The 1,303-nt window shown below is 57.1% G+C and overlaps 1 protein-coding gene across 1 annotated transcript; it reads left to right on the plus strand.

Annotated features, from left to right (window-relative positions):
• Positions 1-1,033, plus strand: LOC119336824 (proteasome subunit alpha type-4-1-like). The gene has a single exon (XM_037608906.1). It carries the CDS (start codon positions 107-109, stop codon positions 857-859), a length of 753 nt encoding a protein of 250 aa, XP_037464803.1. The 5' UTR covers positions 1-106; the 3' UTR covers positions 860-1,033.
• Positions 1,034-1,303: the final 270 nt, after the last annotated feature.

Raw genomic sequence — 1,303 nt, forward strand, 5'->3', positions numbered from 1 at the left:
TTAACCTTCCCCCCGACTCTGCTTCCTCCCTCCTCACTTCCCCCAAATCCCCCACCCGAACCCTCGGAATCCCTCCCTCGCCGCCGCCGATCTCCCCGCCGCCGAGATGTCTCGCCGCTACGACAGCCGCACCACGATCTTCTCGCCGGAGGGCCGGCTGTACCAGGTGGAGTACGCGATGGAGGCGATCGGGAACGCCGGGTCGGCGCTCGGGATCCTGGCGGCCGACGGCGTCGTCCTCGTCGGCGAGAAGAAGGTCACCTCCAAGCTGCTCCAGTCCTCCCGATCCGCCGAGAAGATGTACAAGATCGACTCCCACCTCGCCTGCGCCGTCGCCGGGATCATGTCCGACGCCAACATCCTCATCAACACCGCCCGCCTCCACGCCCAGCGCTACGCGCTCTCCTACCAGGAGCCCATCCCCGTCGAGCAGCTCGTCCAGTCCCTCTGCGACACCAAGCAGGGCTACACCCAGTTCGGGGGCCTCCGCCCCTTCGGCGTCTCCTTCCTCTTCGCCGGGTGGGACAAGAACCACGGCTTCCAGCTCTACATGAGCGACCCCTCCGGCAACTACGGCGGCTGGAAGGCCGCCGCCGTCGGGGCCAACAGCCAGGCCGCCCAGTCCATGCTCAAGCAGGACTACAAGGACGGCATGACCCGCGAGGAGGCCGTCGCCCTTGCCCTCAAGGTCCTCAGCAAGACCATGGATTCCACTAGTTTGACTGCGGATAAGCTGGAGCTGGCCGAGGTCTTCGTGCAGCCCAGCACTGGGGAGGTGCAGTACCAGGTGTGCTCCCCTGACGCCATGGGGAAGCTGCTTGCCAAGGCTGGGCTCACGCAGCCCGCGCCTGAGGCCTGATGTGCTGGTTTGCTGTGGCTTGTGATGCCTACTGCTCTTAGACCGCTTAATCAGTTATGTTTCTGTTGTTTTAAGCCAGACTATTTGACAATTATGCATTTTAATTTTATGTTGAACATGCTTGATATTTTCTTTATCTGATGGATTGCCTTATGTTAGGTGAAAATTGTGATCCTTGTGCCCATGCTTGATTGTTATTGTGACTAGGGGATATGGAAGAATGCGCTTATAGAAAACTGCAGTGAAACCTATGTGTTTGACCATGTTCTCATCAAGTGTGTCCAGTAAGCAAGCCCAAATTGTAAGGAGGTTCTGGTGCTTGGGCCTGTGTTTATAAAGTTTAGCGCCTTGGATAGGTTCAATACTCCTATGCACCATCTAGTTTGCCCCATGGAGAAGTTGGTAATTATGTATGATTGCATAAAACATCATATAAGATTGTAG

This window comes from Triticum dicoccoides, chromosome 7B (genome assembly GCF_002162155.2).
Source record: "Triticum dicoccoides isolate Atlit2015 ecotype Zavitan chromosome 7B, WEW_v2.0, whole genome shotgun sequence".
In the NCBI taxonomy this organism is placed as follows: Eukaryota; Viridiplantae; Streptophyta; class Magnoliopsida; order Poales; family Poaceae; genus Triticum; species Triticum dicoccoides.